The 14,836-nt window shown below is 41.9% G+C and overlaps 1 protein-coding gene across 1 annotated transcript in view; it reads right to left on the reverse strand.

Moving 5' to 3' along the window:
- Positions 1-1,120: 1,120 nt before the first annotated feature.
- The window catches only part of LOC311058056 (uncharacterized protein), an 83,043-nt gene continuing 69,327 nt past the window's right edge, over positions 1,121-14,836 (reverse strand). The window contains exons 26-34 of the mRNA XM_084075359.1: positions 13,860-14,045; positions 12,736-13,314; positions 11,428-11,571; positions 9,801-10,364; positions 7,505-7,709; positions 6,176-6,394; positions 4,475-4,597; positions 3,670-3,791; positions 1,121-2,319 (exon numbers count right to left, since the gene is read on the reverse strand). Of these exons, the coding sequence (XP_083931485.1) occupies positions 2,284-2,319; positions 3,670-3,791; positions 4,475-4,597; positions 6,176-6,394; positions 7,505-7,709; positions 9,801-10,364; positions 11,428-11,571; positions 12,736-13,314; positions 13,860-14,045 (2,178 nt within the window). The 3' untranslated portion in view covers positions 1,121-2,283. The remainder of the gene's footprint in view (positions 2,320-3,669; positions 3,792-4,474; positions 4,598-6,175; positions 6,395-7,504; positions 7,710-9,800; positions 10,365-11,427; positions 11,572-12,735; positions 13,315-13,859; positions 14,046-14,836) is intronic.

Raw genomic sequence — 14,836 nt, forward strand, 5'->3', positions numbered from 1 at the left:
ACATCACCACCAAGCAAGCCTATCAGAATCTAAGGATCCTACCTGACTTGTCTTTCTTGTTTACATCATGACAAGATTAAACAAAATTCAGCAACAAAAAAAAAGCTGTATTTTCTGTTTTATCCACAAAATGCAAATAAGTAGTAATTCACAATGTTTCCCGTATAAAACTGTTGGGTATTATGTGTTATCTTTACAAAAGAACTGTCTAAGAGCTCCGATAGCTATACCAAAAGTTGTTTGATCCAACTGGCATCCTTAGAGCCCGACACTCTCATCAGAGAGGTTAAAAATGAGGGAAAGGGACAATTTCGATTATTTGTGCTATGGGAAGGTAATATGTTGTATATTCCCTGTGTGATTAACACATTATGAGCCACAGCCTCTTTAAAGTTAAATTAAATAAAGTACCATAATTAAAAAGAAGCTAAACTAACTTGTAGATTGGGTATTTTCAATGTGTTTGCGCAAGATTGTCATACGACAAAGTATAAAATAGTGCTTATGAAAAAATTATGAAAAAATGTAAAAAGTTTGAAAAAAAGAGAGTTTCTGCCCGACAGCAGCAGCGCTATGCTTTTTGTTTATTGCTATTGTTCACCTGCTGTCTCAGATCTAGATGAGTCTCATATCAGACTGCTTGGGTAAAAACAGCTGCACTCTGGGTCCCTGCAGGGTATGATTTCACATTCACTGATTCATCTTTATGTCAACTTGTGTAATTCACTTTTTACTACCCATTAAGACCTGAGGCCGCTACAAATAAAACCCAAGACAAACCATCTTTGATAAAAACCTCTTCAGCTTTATTTTCTACCGGATGTGACTTTTTCAGACGGGGACTGGAATGTTAAGTGTCTTGTGTAGAATAGGGTTGGGGTGTGAGGTATCATTATGTTGGGTTCCAGGGCATGCCGGGGTATAAGGGAATGAGAAGGTGGACCTCTTAGCAAAAGAAAGTTTAGAAAGAGAAATAAACACCCACCTGCCCCTGGGGAGGGTGGAGCAGAGGGGATTAATTAATTATTTATTCATTCACAGATTGGTGTTCAAATCCCTTGCTTGACTTTACAGTGGTCCTTCTCTCTTGATATAATTTCCTGCATGGCCTTCTTGCACAATATACAAAATGGCTCCACCACTTTGAGAACCACTGACATAAGCTATAAGGCATAAGGGACACTAGTAGGAAAGCTTGTGATATATTCTTCGGGACAACTCTATACTTTCTTTGAGTGTTTCCGCTCTCCCCATGTAGGCTGTCTGTCTAGAGGTAGTATAAATTCATTGACACCCTTTTATCCAAGAGACCATACCAAAGTTTTAAATTATAACCAGAGGTTGTGGAATACGCTCGCATGACAAATCCACCAAGGTGGAATATGCTTTTGTATACTATTGTTACATGTCTGTTAGGAATTCAACCCTGTTTATAATGGCTTGCGGCAAACAGAAATGCTCCAGTAGAGGACATTAAAGACTTGGCAAAGCAATGGCAACTTACAGAACAAACTTTATTTATTTTTTCACTTAATTTTGTAGAACAGGGGTCTTCAACGTTTTTTAGGCCAAGGACCCCCTAGCTGAGAGAGATGAAGCAGGGACCCCACACTACATTTTGTAAAAAAATGTTTTGCAGATTAAACTTTTTCATAGATAGGCTAGCTTCATAGACTTGTTGGACAGAACTATCATCACTGTATGCTGGATTCATGTTAACCCATTTAGACGCCTTCTAAATCCTGACCTAAGTTTTCTGAAAAACTTCAAATATTTATTCAAAAATTACCCAAAAAATATATGTTGCTATAGACTGTACATAGCAACAAGAACCCTAAAAGGGGTTCCCGGCTCGAAAGGTATAGTTACATAATGGGGTTTAACCACTTAAACCCTCAATACTTAGTAGACTTGACCCTTGGCTCTGTACTTGGTCTGCTCTTTTCCCCCCTCTAAACCAAACCTTTTTGCGGAAAATAGCAGATCTACAAGCTGTGAGCTTTGTATTTTTGGCTAAAGTTCTCCTCAGAATAGGGATGCTAGGGTTCAAGTGGTTAATGTACAAAAACTCCTATCGCACAGATAGATTTGGAGGACCCCCTGTTGAAGACCCCTGCTGTATATACTTTTTCACCCATTACAATCAAACTACCGCCAAAGAAAAAGAAAAAGAGACAATGTACAATGACAAAAGGTTTACCAACAACTGAGTAGACCGTTGAAAGGTGACAACAACTCTGACTATGACTTGACTCGACCATTCAGGTTCACATCATTTAATATTCATCTAGAGGTCGACTTCTTGCTCTTGAGATATTTCTGTAAAAGAACAAACACAAACGAGAATCAAACAGGGCAACCAAATAGACCAAACTACTTCACTAGCTCCAATTTCTATGTTCATAAAAGTTCCCACAATGTCCAGCAGAGGGCAGCGACTGCAGTTCTTAGAAGTTGTACATCTTGAAGGACCTAATCTGAGTTCCCAGAAGTTTTCGCCAGCTCTCGCATACAAACGGGAGTGGCGAGGAAACTTCTGGGCCAGAGCCCTGGTATTTGTGCGCAGGATGTAACTTACGCTCAGAATCTGAGCGGACACGCCTCTTACCGGTCTGAGAGCTGTGCAACTCGTCTAAACAGTCCGACGAGAGGCAAACAGAAGTACACAACAATGGCGGCCGCAATTTCTCAAGGAGAAATTGCTTCCCGTCGCTCCTATTTACATGCAACACCCACTGCATGTGGATCCGCCCCTTTTCTTCATTGGCTGTTGATTTGAATCAGAACGCAGTGGCCGTGTCCCTGCTGTACAGGCTGTGCGACGTCTCCCAGACTATGAAGGACCAAACCGCTTGTCTGACATGTTTAGACCATGAAGTAGGCCTCATGATATACAGGCTGTTCCTGCCGACCATTCTAGTTTGTTTGCCAAGAAGCCATTGCATTCTAAATCAAGTTGCAGATTTGAAACATGCTTAATTTATGAAAACACAGTGACAGTTCTGTTGCCATTATTATTAATACTAGACCATACCCGGTCGGCGCAGCGCATCCGTGGGGGGATATGCGCACATGATCTGGCAACCCGGGAGGCAGTTCGTCCCATAGCTGGGCAGCCCCGTAACCATGGCGACAGTGTTTGACACAAAAACGCTAATAAGAAGCTGAGATGTGATGAAATTGAAAAACGGGCTTCACAGTTGCGTTCAGATGGTAATGGTCAATGGCTGTGTGCAAAATCAGAGCAATTGGTCCAGCCAGTGAGGAGAACCGGGTATCTTCACTCACGTACTCACCACTACAGAGGTTACTAGAATTATAGTAGGATTATAGTAGGATAGTAGGATGTCAAAATAATGTTAACATTGAGGTTCTTCTTTTTTTCCAAAATTAAGAGTAGCCAATATTTTTTTTTAGGGACGGGTATCATTAGGATTTTAGCAATTCCAATTCTTATAGATTCCCTGTTTAAGAAAAAAAAGAGCTGATGCTGAATCTAAATGATTTTGTCCTAACATTTAAATGATATGTAGCCATTGTTTGCTATAGTAGCCGATAAGCAGAACCAAAATTCTATTCTTTTTATGGGTAACCGATATTTGAAGAAGGCAAACGAGACAGACATCTGCGATGCAACATCATCTTGTGGCACGTGCGTCCAAACTGTACCTGCCAGTTCTCATGGTGCTTCTGGCTCTTGCAGTGGTTCAGCTCCGACTCCCGGCCTCCAGTGAAGAAGCGGTTGCACAGTTTACAGAAAAATCCCTTTTTGGGAACCAGGAACTCCAGGCCTGCAGGGACAATACCAATGTACAGAAGAGTATTGAACACTTTGGAGAAAATCTACCTTTTTAATAAATTATGTGAAATGAGCTTCTCAACGTGTAATCCAGGGGGCCCAACAGGGGTCTGTAAGTGTACAATTCAGTTTTTTCCCCTTTGGGACCACAATCTACACTGTAAAGTCCACAGTCAAATGGAGTTACAGAGTAGACCCGTAACGGTCCATTTGGGCGTCTGGTGGTCCCTTGACCCGACATTGCGGACCAGTGTTATAGCTCGGTGGTTCTCAAGGGGTCCTTGAGGGGGTTCCAGGGGGTCCCCAGATAAATGAGGGATAGTTAGGAACCAAATTGACCCAAGTGGTTGTAACTCTGAGAGTGTACAAATGGAACCGGTTCCATTTGTACACTCTCAGAGTCATGGTGGTCCTTATGGTTGTCTGTGGTCTAATGCAGAGGTTCTCAAAGTGGGGTCCGGGGACCCCCAGGCCAGTACCCTATATGCATCAGCTATTAAAAAAAACATCTTGACATTCTTTGAAAATGTTTGAATATTTTTGACATTTTTAACACCTTGGCACATAATCTATTCAGATGGGGGTCCGCGGCCAATACACATTAACTTAGGGGTCCATGACATGAAACAGTTTGAGAACCAGTGTTATAGCTGACGGCATGGACAGTTATCTCACCAACAGCACTGTTAGGGTCACAGGGAGGAGGAGGAGGAGGAGGGTTGTCAGCAGTGGCTCCATGCGTCTTCTGTTTCTTCTGCATAGGTTCTTCCTCCTTCTCTTCAGGGATCGGGCGCTTCGCTGAAACAAAGAGAATGTTGGGAGTGCCAGGGTTAAATAAAACGAATATTATTGCAAAGCACATTGTGGTGAAGTCATTCTACTGTTTTAAGAAGACTGTAAAAACAACGTTTGATAAATGGCATGATAGCATTATTATATTATAGCTCGGTGGTTCTCAAAGTGGGGTCCGGGGACCCCCCTGGGATCCTTGAGGGGATTCCAGGGGGTCCCCAGATAAATGATGCATAGGTAGGAACCAAATTGACCCAAGTGGCTGTAACTCTGAGAGTGTACAAATGGAACCAAATGGACGGCCATAGCTGAATGGTTAGTGAGCCTGCGTAGGGAGCCAGAGGCCCTAGTTGCCCCAGGTTCGATTCCAGGCCAGGTCAGCATATGTGTCGATGAAATGAAATTTGTCCCTGAGCAAGACTCTTAACCCCTAATTGCTCACAGGTTCTCATTGGAAACAAGACCGCAAGGACTTTCATGAACGACCTGTTAAAAGGAATTATCCTTAACCCTTATGGGTCCATTTGGTTCCATTTGTACACTCTCAGAGTTATGGTTGTCCGTGGTCTAATGCAGAGGTTCTCAAAGTGGGGTCCGGGGACCCCCAGGCCAGTACCCTACATACATCAGCTATTTAAAAAAAAAATCTTGACATTCATACCCCAGATGGAATGATTTGATCCTGGAGAACGCTAACTTTTTTTCTTTTTCTTTAAAGATTTGTTTTTGTCTTTTCGGCCTTTATTGATAGTTTTTTCAGCGAAGATGGATAGGAAAGAGGGAGAGAGAGACGGGGAGAGACACGTGCCAACGGTCGTCGGGAGCGGGACTCGAACCCACGCGGCGCTGTCAGGCTACAATGAGCCTAAGTGTCCGGAACGCTAGGCCAGCGATCCGGGCCGAAGAATGCTAAACTTGAGCACTTTATTCCTTGGGTTTTTATAAGTTTAGATATCAGGCCCAACATTTGAATAAGGTATAATAGGTTATTTTTCTTAACCGGGTGCAAGGATGGAAATGACAAAGTTTCGATGTTACTAAGTCTTCGTCAGATGACCCGTAGTGACGTCGAAGCGTTGTCATTTCCATCCTTGCACCCTGTGTAACCACTTTGTCCATATTATACTTTGACTATTAAAAATAGCAGATATAGAAGCTCATAGCGCGGCACTAGTGCTGCTATAGATCTGCTATTTTATGAAAAATCGTGAACATTTTTGCAAATCTTTGGATATATATATTTTTAAAGCGAAAATGTTTAACTCAAATCTTTGCTTCTTGGGGGTCCCTTGAACTAAATATTTTGAGATGGGGGTCCGCAGCCAAATACATATCCTTTTGGGGTCCTTGACATGAAAAAGTTTGAGAACCACTGAAACATAATTCTCTGTCTAAGACATTTGCAAGAGTAGATTTTGTTAACTTTTGAATTTTACTTTTTTTATTTAATAATTTAAACCTTTATGTATATAAACATGCTTTTATGGATTTGTTGGTCATCCTCAATTTATAAGCCCTTTGGGTCAATTCTTGTTGTTTTTAAATGTGCTATATAAATAACGATGAGTTGATCATTCATCCTACCAGAGACAGAGGCAGCTGTCTTCTCTTTGTCCTCCTCATCTTCCACCTGCTCTACTTTCTCTGTCACCTCCTCCTCAGCCTGGCTGTGGCTGACTGGACCTTGGTTCTCCTGCTCTCCTCCTGCTGTGGGCGTCACACTGGAGGAGCATGTCTCGGGGGTGGTGGCAGCCTTAGGTGAGCTGGATGTCGTAGCTGGAGCAGATGCAGGGAGGGAATCGTCTGCCAGGGTGGAGTTAAAGACATCAAAATGCTTTAGGTCTTTTCAGCAGATTTTGTATTTCGGTGCCAGTCGCGTAGATCTACCCGAACCTATTTAAAGCCGCCACGTGCCAGTCGCGTAGATCTACGCCAACTGGTGCTTTTTCCTTGTTTTCGAAAAAAAAGTTCACATTGCACTTTTTTTCAATTTTCGATACGGCACATTTTATTGTAGCACCACCGGAAATGGAATTATTCGGGATCCGGTTTTGCCGATCCCGTCGGCCTCCGTTCTAATGACGAAACTGAAACGCCATTTTGTCTTTGTAGTTTTTCTCCTCGCTGATCACTGTTTAACATAAACCGTTCTAACTACAACATGGAGGCACCGTTTGACACGTGGTTTTCACTGGTAGAAGCAGGGAGATGTCCGCGAACAAAACAAACAGTGCAGAGGATTTTAACAAGGTCTATGGCGACGTGAATAAAACAACAATAAAACATTGGCACTGGTGAGTACATTATGAGATTAACCTCTGGCATGGAATGTGTTAAGACCGGGAACGCATCAGTGTCATTTTTAGATTTCTTGCTTGTAGATCTGCTATTTTTGAAAAATCACGAAAATGTGTGCAAATCTTTGAATATATATATTTTTTAAAGCGAACATTTGTAACTCAAATATTTGCTGCTGGGGGTCCCTGGAACAAAATATTTAGAGATGGGGGGGGGGGGGGGGGGGTCCACGGCCAAATACATATCGTTTTGGGAGGTCCTTGACATGAAAGTTTTAGAACCACTGATGTGAAATATTTTGTTCCAGGAACCCCCAGATCAAAGATTTGAGTTAAAAATGTTCGCTTTAAAAAAGAAAAAAAAAAAAAATATATATATATATATATTCAAACATTTGCATACATTTTCACGATTTTTCGAAAAAATAGCAGATCTACAAGCTCATAGCGCGGCACCGAGAGCCGCACTTATGAGCTTGTAGATCTGCTATTTTTGGAATAGCCAAAGAATATGGCACGGATGCGTTCCCGGTCTTAAAGGATTAAACTACAGTAAACCTAAACCATCAAATTAAACCAGTTCATAAATATGCAGGAACAGAGGGGGTGGTGCTACCTGCTACAGGCAGAGGCACAGGTGCATCCAGCTGGTAAGAGGAGCACATGGCCTCGGGGGGGACAGGCGAGTGTGGGTGCTGCTCGGCTGTGACGCCCGGGTCCAATGTGGTTGGTTCCACACATGCAGGACTTCCAGAGGCGGTCGCAGTGGTTTCAGACGACTCTGGAGCGGCTGTTGCCAGGGTGAGAGGCCCGGGCGAGCCCTAACAGGTTGACAACAAGTACACGGTCAACACGTTAAACACGGAAAAAAAGATAATGTCCTCCTCCGATTGAGTGTCCACCATGTTCACCATTAAGACAGAGGTGTCAAGCTTGCTGCTACGAAAATCATTTGCTACTTTTTCCATGCTGCGTCTTAGCTTTCCTACCATCTGTCCCTCCTACACTGAATCCCTCTGTTTTTACCGTCATCGCCTTGAATTATAAAAGTTGAAATAAAGTTACTTAAAAGGTAGGGTAAGTGATATTTTGGGGATTTTTTTGTTAAAAAGGTTAAAGTATTATATTCTGATAGTAATCACTGCTACAGAGCGTTTGTTCGGTCACAGGGTCTCTCCAGCTCTTAAGTAAAGATAATAAAGTACATTTTCAGGTAGGTGACAACATTTAAGCCAATCAGGAGAGAGCACTGAAAATGCATTTTCTGTTTAATAATAATAATAATAATAAACTTTATTCGTATAGCCTTTCATGACATGAAATGCAGCGCAAAGTGCTTTACAGAGCAAGAATACAAATACAGTTACAACCAACCAATTTAACAATAAAGCAAAAAAAAAAAAGAATAAGATAAAAGCAAAAGCATAAAACAACATTAACCCTTTCACGCATAACGGTCACTACAGTGGACAGTTATTAAAATGTCATTTTCTATTATAAGAATAGGTTTTGATGTCAGAGTTGCATACTAGCCTATACAGGGGACACTAGAGCATCACCTCAATACTGCCATCCAGTGGCCAGGTGTTGTAACTGCAACATATTTTTTTCAACATCCAAGATGGCTGACAGAAATGTAAACAAGCCCAACAGCTCAGGAATATCTATCCATTCCTTCTAAAGTAGGAGACCCCTGCAGGTAAAAAAAATATTATTACATCAAGTAACATCTAATAAGCACTATAGTTGTGAAAAATTCCCAAGTATTGATTTTATATTAGGAGGAAATTATGATTGATCATCTGTCCACTAAATTGGACCGCATGCATCACTGGCTCTATTTTAACTACAATTCATACTTTTGCTGCCACAGTTTACTCTTGAAAATGTTTCATCTGCAGTAACCTTTTTGGATATAAATCAATGTATTCATGTTATTAGAAAGTAACCTGCATTGTTTGTATCAAAAATAATATTTTGTGCATATTCTTTTACATTATGCGAGTACATTTGTGTCTATTTATATTTTGTAGAGGTCATGTGCAGCTCATTATAGACCTAGGCCTACAGGATAGTGGAGTAACTATTATATGACTAAAGTGAGGATGATGCTAGTAGCCAGTGGTGATCAATGGCTGCCAGAAAAAGAAGGATAAGCAAATATGATTAAAACCTAACTGTGTGATGGGTGATGGTTGATTTAAGAGCTGGAGAGACATGGGAGACTCCTTTTACTGAACAAACACACTATAGCAATGAGTACTATCACAATATAGACCCATTTTGCAATTTTTTGAATAATTGCAAATCACTTACCCTACCTTTAACCCATTTTCAACATATCTTCATATAATTGGTCCTCACTAATGCTCTTACTCATTATAATAAGGTACCATTTTTGTCTACTCAGTCCGTCTCAGAGGAGGGCTGTGGACAGTTCAGAAACCTACCTACCAGTGACATCATCGGTAGGCAAGTTTGGTCATTTAAAAAAAGATTTAACATGTTTTTATTATTATTAATAAATTAAGAACCATAGCTTCTATTATTATAGCATGCACACTGTCCAGGAACAGAAAGCCTGCCGTTTCTATTGGCATGGATTCCCCATCGATGAAGTAACTAATAGTCAACAAAAATAGTTGATATTTGCATGACACCCTTGTGCAACAAAGGATACAATAACGCTCAAGTGGATAATCGATGATTAGATATACTGTGCATGCATACATGCATGCATGTATGCATGCAAACATGCTTCTCAATTATTCAATTAATCGAAAAAGTAATCGATAGAATCGCTAAGAACAAGAACAACAATAGATAGTTGCAGCCCTACACCGAAGATACGTGTTGCATCCGTGATGCATTGTGAGCATGTAGAGTGCTTTTTTGGGGGGCTCCTCTCCTACCTTAATATCCTGCCGGTCTTTACTCGGTCCTTTTCCAGCAGCTTCATCCTTGCTGCTGGTCTTCTCATCAGTAGCGTCTCTCAGCTCGCCCTCCTTCAGCTTCTTGGCATCAAAGTCACGCTTGGTTTCTAATATTCTTCTGTGTGTCTTTGTCTTCAGGTGATTTTCTTGATCATCAAGCCCTAGGTTGCACTTACAGAGTTTACAGCAAAGGTTGACCTTTCCTCTACGATTAAATTCCTTAAGACATTCACCCGTCTCACACTTCTGTCCCAACAGTTGTAAGCTAATTTTGTGTCTTCTTCCCTTCAGGTGCGCCTCTTTAGCCTCCTTCACAAAAATACCATTGCAGAGTTTACAGTGAAGACGGTCCCTGCCGCTAAGATAAATCTCCTCAAAATATCCATCTTCGCCGCTGCTCTTTGCATGACCCTCTGCATTTCTGTTGTCCATCTTAACAGTTTTTTTCTTCTCTCCTGGGACAGATGTGTCATTCTCTTGAGTGGAGTCCTCCTTGTCAGCAGTGGGCACTGTGTGGCTCTCTTTGTCATCGGCAGGCGACTCCTAGGAACAGAAAACAAAGACATGTCAAGCTGGGCAACAGTTCAAATTAAACCAAATCCACGAGAGCAGTATGACAGGAAGTGTTAACTAAAATGAGATAACACCAGCAGTTGATTTCTGGGTCAAAGTGAAAATATGTTTAACACATTAAGACCTGGAACGCATCTGTGTCACTTTTTCATTTGAGCTAAAAAGCATTATTTTACACTTTGGCTATTCAAAAATAGCAGATCTACAAGCTCATAGCGCTGAATGGGTTACGGTATAGTGGTGTCGCTTGCCAAAACTAGAACAGACACAAGCTAACAATGTGTCACATTGCAGCCATTTAAGTTGTAGATCTGTACTTTTTGGCCAGGGACAGCATCGTGAGATGGAGTATAAATTAAGCGTAACAGTATACATTAGTAAATATCTAATTGTTGGCTAATGCAACGATGGGCACGCCATAAGTAGCACATCTACATGCTCACAAGATGTCGCATCTGCAAAGCATTCTGAGCTTGTATGTCAGGTGTTTTCCATGTGCGACACCATCCTACGACCAGCGGTGGACAAAGTACATACTCAAGTAAACACTTAAGTATTCAAAAGTACAAATTACAAAGTACATTTTCAGAAATGTTCAGAGAGGTTCGTACAATTTTCAAAAAATGTGAAAATAGCAGATCTACAAGCTCTCAACACAACATGTTGAGGGTACTTAGCTCTGCTATTTTCACTAGATTTGAAATAGGGCTTAAGTGGTTAATTCATAACATATTTTTGAAAGTTTTGAGAGTCCCTTCCTAGACATGCAGTAGAGTCAAAAGCACAATATTTCTATTTGAAATGTAGCGGTGTTAAAGTCAACAGCTTGCAAAAAACAAATGCTCCCAAAATGTACTTAAGAACAGTACACAAGTAAATGTACTTAGTTACTGTCCACCACTATGACTATGACGAAGTATAAATTGGGCTCAAGGCTGAGCTAGGTGACCTGGGGAAGACGGTGTGACGTCACTGTGGTATCCAAGGAAATGGCAGCTGGCATTACCGGGGAGGCCGCTCACATCTCCCTTACCTTATCTACCATCACTGTAGTGTCCATGGCAACGGCGCCGCGCAGAGGGGAACTGGGGAAGTCGTTTACGTCTCCCACCTTGTCTACCGTCACAAAGTCCTGGAGGTCTGCGAAGTCTTGGAACTGATCCTCCTCTAACTCCACCTGATGATGGTTGATGAAATAGATGAGAACACAACTGGATAGAACACTTTGTTTGGGGTTGTTTTTTACCCCCTTTTTCTCCCCATTGTAGCCGTTATGCCCATTGATTCCTCTCCAACACACGTGTGTTGTCACTGCTTTTGTACCCTACCGACTCACCTGCCAGTGAGGAGCCCCCACCGGGAGGATTCGTCCTACTGCTCTCACCCAACACTCCCTGCTCACAGGTGCCGCCCCAGCCCGTAGGAGTAGCAGTGACAAATATCACCCTCTCCAGCACACGGGCCATTATTGTGTTCGTATAGACTCTCGACAAAGCCGGATGCACCGCGGTGGATTCTAACCCCCAGCCTCCACGATAGTGGGCAGGCACTTTACCACTGCGCCAACCAAGCGCCCATATACAACATATTTAATTGACCTGTAGGATTATTGTTGGATGGTATGTGTGTTTTTTTCTGCACAATGTGCAGAAGAAACACAGTCAGCTGCAACTCACAGGAAGTGTGTTCTCTTTCAACCTCTGTAGCGTAGAGAGTCGTTAAAGGGTCTACACCATGAATTTTAACTTGTATGTGTTTTTTTGGTCTCCCCTACCTCTCTTCTATCCTCAAAAATACCCCAGTTTGAACACTCAGGCTTTCACAGCAAAGGGTTTTCTGTAAATTGGTCTAAAAACAGGCCGAACTGATTTGGCCCCCCTGCCTACGTAATTCCTCCCATTTTTCAGTTCCACCCCCCCCCCCCCCCCCCCAAAAAAAGAAATCCTTTAAAAAAAAATTTTTTTTTTCTTTTTTTTTTTTAATTACTTTTTTCACACAGAACCAGGAGATAACATGCATACAAACTGGATCAATAGCGCCCCGTGCCAAACAGGGCAATGTGGTATTGCAGGTGAAAGTGCTTTATAAGCCAGAGAGAAGTTAGTTGGAATGAGTAATACTGTATCTGAGGCTTGATTTAGGCTCAACCCTTTTGAAAAACGTTTGAGGGACATAAACAATATGATATTAAATATTATTATTATTTTTTTAATTCATGGTGTAGACCCTTTAATTATCTCATGCTTACAAGGAAAATTAACTACCCAATCTCTACTGACAAAAAAACTACAACATTCAGCATTAGTCAGCAAAACAGAACATCTACCGGTATATCAAATACCTTGGGAAGTTCAAGATGAGCAGGCTTGCTGGACGAAGCCTCTCCATCACCAGCAGCAGAGCAAGATGACTTTGTCTCCCTCGGTCCAGAGCTAATCTTGTCCAATTTCTCTCGTGACGTGTTGATGGTTTTGCCCTCTTTGCGTTGTTTGGAGAGGGTCAGTCTTATTTTGTCAGTCTTCACGTATGCTTCCACTTGTGTGGGAGCAGCGTCAGAAAGCTCCTCTACAACCTTAATATCCTGCTGGTCTTCACTCTTTCGTTCTTTTGAAGCTGCTTTCCCAGCAGCGTCATCCTTGCTGCTGGTCTTCTCACCAGTCTCGTCTCTCAGCTTGCCCTTCTTCGCCTTCCTGGCACACTTGTTGGGGAGCGTGGGGAACACCTTTTCTATCAGTGAAGCAACGTGTTTTCTTCCATTCAGGTGTTCGATTTTACTCTTAAGGCTATTGAGGTGGCACTTACAGAGATGACAGTAGAAGTTCATGTTCTTATTAATCTCTTCAACATATTCTTCATTCTGGCTTGACAGCATCTTGTGCCCTTTTCCGTCTTTTTCGTCTTTGTCATCGTCAGGTGACTCCTAGGAACAGAAACCAAGGACACGTCAAGCTGGAAAACAGTTCAAATTAAACCAAATCCACGAGAGCAGCTGACCCGTGTGACAGTGCTGTAAGTGTTAACTAAAAGGTGTTAAACACCTGCAGTTGATTTCTGTTTCACAGTTTAAATCAGTTTGAAACACTTTTACAGGATACAATCATGTAGCTTATCGTTGGCAAGTATCTAGTCTGTCGTCTAAATAATAAAATCATCTGTATTCAGCAGTCAGTGATACTTTGTAAATGACATTAAAACTACTGTAAAAATATAGAAATGTGGGTGCACAGCAGCAACCAGTTGTGGCCATTGGCAATCAACAGACTGCTGCTGATTTTAGGCCATTGGCTCTTAAAGTGGGGTCTAGGGTTCCTTGAGGAGGTTCCAGGGTCTCCCCAGGTTAAATGATTGATAGTTAGGAACCAAATGGACCAGTGCAGGTCTGTAACTCTGAGAGTGTAATCGTACATGTGTAAACTCTCAGAATTATGGGGGTCCGTGGCTTAATGCATATCAAACTGGGGTTACCTTGAGTGAATCCAGGGAGGCAGTCAGCCAGGGAGGCAGCCAGTGAGGTCCCCACACCAGGTTTTGGTCTATGGGGTCTCGCCATGCGGTGAAGTACAGGGGATTGCTCTGGATGATACACGGAAACCTGTAGTAGTGATTCCTGATTTTCACGCCCACGCCATCTGCCAACATCTCACAGAGGATCTGGAATGAGGGAAGGATTGTTTTGGTCAATGAATACCAAGGGTGCAACAGTTACTACTAGTACTAAAGACATTATTAAAAATGAAACAGTGAAATTAGAAGATCTACAAGCTCAAAATCATGTGTTGCAAGTTGGGCTATTCTTTTTATAAATTGCTTGACAATGCTGAACAAAATAGGTCTTAAGTAACCACTTAAAGACAGTCAGTCTAATCGATTTATAGGATTATAAAAATAAAAATAAATCAGATCAGGTTCTTCCGGTGAGCGTCACAACAGAATACAAATTGCATAGAGTTCAACACGGTGCATCGCTCCACTTAAAAGTGCATCACCAGATGTTTCATTAAGTTTGCCGTGTCACCACTTTGCAAAACGTTGCACGCTGTTGGAATCCCCTCGAGTATAATTCCGCCACACAGTTTAGTCCGTTTTAGCTCAGCGGTTCTCAAGACATGGTCCGGGGACCCCCAGGGGTCCAGGCCGGGGGTGCACAGCTAAATGATTGATAGTTAGGAACCAATGGACCCTTATGCTCCGTTCACACTGGCAGATACAGGCTACCATGCTTTTTCAATGGAAGTCAGCGACATGAAGATACAAAGACACATCCGACAGAGTTCATCCAAAGCATTATAAAAAAGGTTTCAACTTCAGATACAAAGATACTGTGTAGCTTTGTATCTTTTGTATCTGCCGGTGTGAACACAGCATTACAGGCCTGGTGGACAAAGTACACTCTCTGAGTTATGGGGGGGTCCTTGAAATTAATATGTTTGAGAAACACAGAT

The sequence above is a fragment of the Gymnoscopelus microlampas genome (genome assembly GCF_963454915.1).
Source record: "Gymnoscopelus microlampas genome assembly, chromosome: 2".
In the NCBI taxonomy this organism is placed as follows: domain Eukaryota; kingdom Metazoa; phylum Chordata; class Actinopteri; order Myctophiformes; family Myctophidae; genus Gymnoscopelus; species Gymnoscopelus microlampas.